Source organism: Populus alba, chromosome 11 (genome assembly GCF_005239225.2).
Source record: "Populus alba chromosome 11, ASM523922v2, whole genome shotgun sequence".
Classification (NCBI taxonomy): Eukaryota; Viridiplantae; Streptophyta; class Magnoliopsida; order Malpighiales; family Salicaceae; genus Populus; species Populus alba.
In genome coordinates, this window is record NC_133294.1 from 4762528 (window position 1) to 4766838 (window position 4311).

The 4311-nt window shown below is 38.3% G+C and overlaps 1 protein-coding gene across 2 annotated transcripts; it reads right to left on the reverse strand.

Moving 5' to 3' along the window:
- Positions 1 to 4047, reverse strand: LOC118042547 (uncharacterized). 2 transcript variants are annotated; one of them, XM_073412527.1, is made up of 3 exons: positions 3538 to 4047; positions 2559 to 2645; positions 1 to 2199 (listed from the first exon to the last, which is right to left on the reverse strand). In XM_073412527.1, exons 1-3 carry the CDS (start codon positions 3904 to 3906, stop codon positions 637 to 639), a joined length of 2019 nt encoding a protein of 672 aa, XP_073268628.1. In that variant the 5' UTR covers positions 3907 to 4047; the 3' UTR covers positions 1 to 636. The 2 variants fall into 2 exon arrangements, with proteins under 2 accessions (XP_073268628.1, XP_034906139.1); XM_035050248.2 differs by having other exon boundaries at positions 2 to 2199; positions 2559 to 2672.
- Positions 4048 to 4311: the final 264 nt, after the last annotated feature.

Consider the following 4311-nt stretch of genomic DNA (forward strand, 5'->3'; position numbering starts at 1 on the left):
ACAAGCATAACAGTATCTTGTCTCCCACCAGCATGAAAACAAAAAAAGCAATAGTGCAACTTTAGCAGCTAGCCACTAGGAATTAGGAAAGGATTTTAACATAAAAACTACAAAAATGAGTAACAGAAGAACAGTCACAGATGCCCATTTTTTCGTTTATGGCTTCATCAAATGGAGCCTGGTAAAGAGGAACAAGCTAGCAACTGGTGTCTTCTATTCTACGTACAACAACATTAAGATTAATCTAGACAAAGCAGATGGCAGAGGATGATATTGCTATTACTGTAACAAATAGATTTATAGATTTTTATTGTGTATCAATCCGACTACACAGCGAGAGTATCCGAGTACACTTGCACTTGTCTTTAATGATGACTTGTACGAAAATAAGCTGAATCCTACAAGGGCAAACAATTCATTTATGATACATGGTAATTGTAATTTGGCAAGTGAGGATATCTTACCAGTGTAGAAAATGACCAATTTAACAAAAACATGAGAAGGCCGATCGAAAAATGTCTTGTCTACTTGAGGTTTATAATTTTCTCCACAAAACTCCAGCATTGGCTTTTGGGCAGATGCCACATTGTTGTGTTGGAAAAGTTTAAACAAAAAGATTTTGAGAATGTGCTTCACCTAAGTCTTCTGTTTAAGCACACCGCGCAACTGAGTTTTCTGGCTTTCCATCCTGGCTTCCAGAAGCTTGGCCTTCAAGCTATTCTTTTGGGTAGCTCGTGGCCTTTTAATGCGTTCTTTTATTCCATGAGTAACATGTGGATTCACTAACTCTGGTGAGCTCCACTGCTCCACAGAATCTTTGTGCTGAAGCCTATCTTCCCGTGACTTTCTTCTTGGATAAGTCTCCTTCTTAGAAATGTTCTCGCTCAAGACCATTCCATCACTGTCATCAGCTGTTATCTCTGAGCATTTGATATTATATTGGCCAGATCTTGAAAGCTTAGATATGGAAGATGCCTTACACATTGATTCTTCTGGTACCAAATAGACCTCACTACTTTGTGTGTCTGGAGAATTCCGAGGAGCATTCTCGTCACATTCTCTTGCAACCTGCCAATCATTTTTGCTTTGTGTAAGCTTGTTACCTGAGAGGTGATTCTCATCATGGGAATACCTTGAACCTTGATCCTCAGCGTGATTCACAGCGTGGTGGCCTCTTGCATCTTCTTCTAAATGACAGTTAACATCAACAATAATAGTCGACCCTTGCTGCAAAGAATGGTAGTAGTGCTCATTAAAATCCGAACTGGCAAACTGGAGTTTGGAAGCATTGCTTGCAGGGCTGCGCTTATTGCATTCTTCAATCTCCCTTTCGTTGGCTTCTATTTGCTCGAGTTCTTGATAAATAGAGTATATGTCACTTGATTTCAGCGGGGTATAAGAAAATTCCCTTATCTCTTTAACATCTACCAATTTAGCTGCATGTCTGATTGAATGGGCGGTCCTTAACTCCATCACATCCAAGGTGGCAATTCTTGACCTCAGAAAAATTTCAAGGTCTGCTATTAACTTGTTCATTTGGCAATACTTATCTTCAAGGGCCAATTTTGCATCAATCAGCTTCATCTGGACACGTTCTTCACGCCAAACCTCAGCCACCTGCAACATCTTCCTCTCTTCTTCCATTTCTTCCTGAATCTTGATGGACTCAGTCTTGAATGTTTCAACTTCAGCTTTATCTTCTGCAACTTTACTGGCAAGTACATTACAAACTTTCTCCATTACTTCTCTGGCTCTTTTTTGTTCCTCATAGTCTTTCTTGAACTGCTTTGCAGATGATTTGACATTTGCCAACTCAGTGATTAATTTAGAATTGAGAATTTCCAGCTTTTGATGTTTTTTTCTTTCCCTGCTTAATTGATTGTCTAAATCATCAATAACTGCACGAATTTTCTGAGGTTCACTGCTCTGCGACGAGGTTCTTTCTTCTCCGAGCTTCTTCAGTAAGTGTTTGATTTTTTTCTTAGAAGACTGGCAGTTGGCTTCAAGCTCATGAATGCGCAATCGAGCTTGCACTAGTTCTGCGTGCATGGCAAAAGCAGGCACCATAGCAACATGATTTTCGAGAAGTTTAGGATGGCTATAAAAGCAGAAGATGTCACTGGATATCCCTGAGCATCTCGGATCCCACTTTGTTGCACCCTCCATGTTATGCTTAGTATACAGTGATGGGGATTCAATCTAACCAAATAAAAAGAAAAAAAGCAGAGATGAACACGTAAAAAACTACTTCACCAGACTGGAAATTATATGATTAAGCCAGAAGTAACATGGTAGATTCTGGTTACCAAGCAAGTCATCAAGTGAAAGTACAAAAGAATTAAAAGACCTCTTGGTCAATTCCTTGGACCAGATGTCATGAATACAACAGCATGAAGATGGGATGAGAAGATGTAAAGGGCATATTATCACAAAGTTCAATCTACTCAAAGCCTGCATATATGTATCAGACATTTTTAATGGGCCCAGTCCAGACGACCCTATTGAGAAAGCTTCAGGTTCGGAAAGGAAAAGGTTAAATACAGTTATTGAATGCATACCTTGCACAGGATCCCATGGTTTGAACTGGACACGAATTCAGGGGTGCGCAAAAGATCCATTTTTTCTGCACCATATTCGCTGCTAATCTGATGAGAGGGAAACACCGTGTTTAACTGTCCAACAACAGGATGCAATTAAAAGCAAATGGCAACATTCAAAGTCTCGAAATTGTTATGGAAACAAAATGTGAACAGACATTCAAATAGAATATGAACAGATCTACACGAAACCAATAAAACCATTACATTATTTAAGTTCAATTAGATCTTACGACGAGAATGCACAAACACGAACTATTACTTACGAATAAGAGATTTATGAGTTCAGTCATTGCTTGGATGAATTTTAATCAGCCCGGATGCACTTGAAAAATAATTGGACTAGCTTTTTTTTTATCAAACTTTTTCATGACAATAAAAATGTAGAAGGAGGAGGATCATGGCAAATTCATTATACCATAACGAACAGGAAGACACATTTCAGATTTCTTTTGAGTACAGATTGCATATAGATGAAAAAAACATTGCAATCTTCCTCTTATTGTGGTGGTAAATTTTCATTGACGAGTTAAAAAAACTAAGAAAAACAAAGCAAATTCTGACCTCTTTTTTTTTTTACCAACAAATTCTTAGCATCTAGAGTGTAGACAAATCAATAACAGCCCGTGAAGAAAAATAAGAGTGAACAGAAAATTATAAAAAAACAAGTAAACATATGGCCCATTGCCATTCCATTTGTCACCTGAATCCTCAATACAACAAAGAGCTATCTGTCAAGTCTCTATCATGAAGAAAAAGATAACATGCCAGCCAAAAAATAAAGAAAAGAAAAAGAAAAGAAACTGCTTGGATTAATTTCCCAGAAAATGAAACTTAACTGTCTCAGCAACCAAACATGCATTCAATTTAAGAAAAAAAAAATCATTCAACAAAAAAAAAGGGGTCATAATCTAAATGAAAACATTAATAAAAAAAATACCTCTAACCCCAATCCATCAGTTTTCCCCTTCCTCAAGTTCAAACCTTTATCACCTCCACCACCACCACCACCACCTGCCAACCTCAGCCTCCACAGGCCAGCGGCGAGCTGCCTAGCCGAAACAGCATTCCCACTACCACTACAACTAACACCGCCACCTCTCTGTCCAGCCCCCGCTCCTCCGCTGCCACCACTGCTGGAGACAGCGGAATGTCTGTGCTTGTTACCATCTTGAATAAGCTTCCAATGCATAAAAGGGGTTGCTGGGGTGGTTCCATACTTCCGGTGACCGGATAAGGTGGTGTTCCTCCGCCGGCGGCAGGAGCTGGCAAGAATGTCTGCTCTTGTTGCCATCTTGAATAAGTTCATTTCTTGGTCTTATAAAATGGTGTCATTGACTCCATTTGGAACACAAGGAGAGAAGTTTGGAAGAGATCGTGAAGATGGACAGTAGTAAGAAGGGACCAAAAACATGACAGGCTCGAGTTTCCAAGTTCTTGTTCTTGACCAGGTGAGCTCTTGTTTCCTTTATTTATATAACTTCTGCATTTGTTTTATTTTCTGTTTTTAGTTCCTATAAAGTAAATGCTGCTAATTCATAATATTACGTGTCAACAACACATTTCATATGAATCGTCAAAAAAATTAGGGACTATTTGTTTTTGTGGTTGGATTTTTTTAGAGTATTTTTTTAAATAGTGTTTTATTTGAAACTAACGTATATACAAAAACAACTTTGCTCTTTAATTTGTATTTTTTTATATAAGTTTAGAT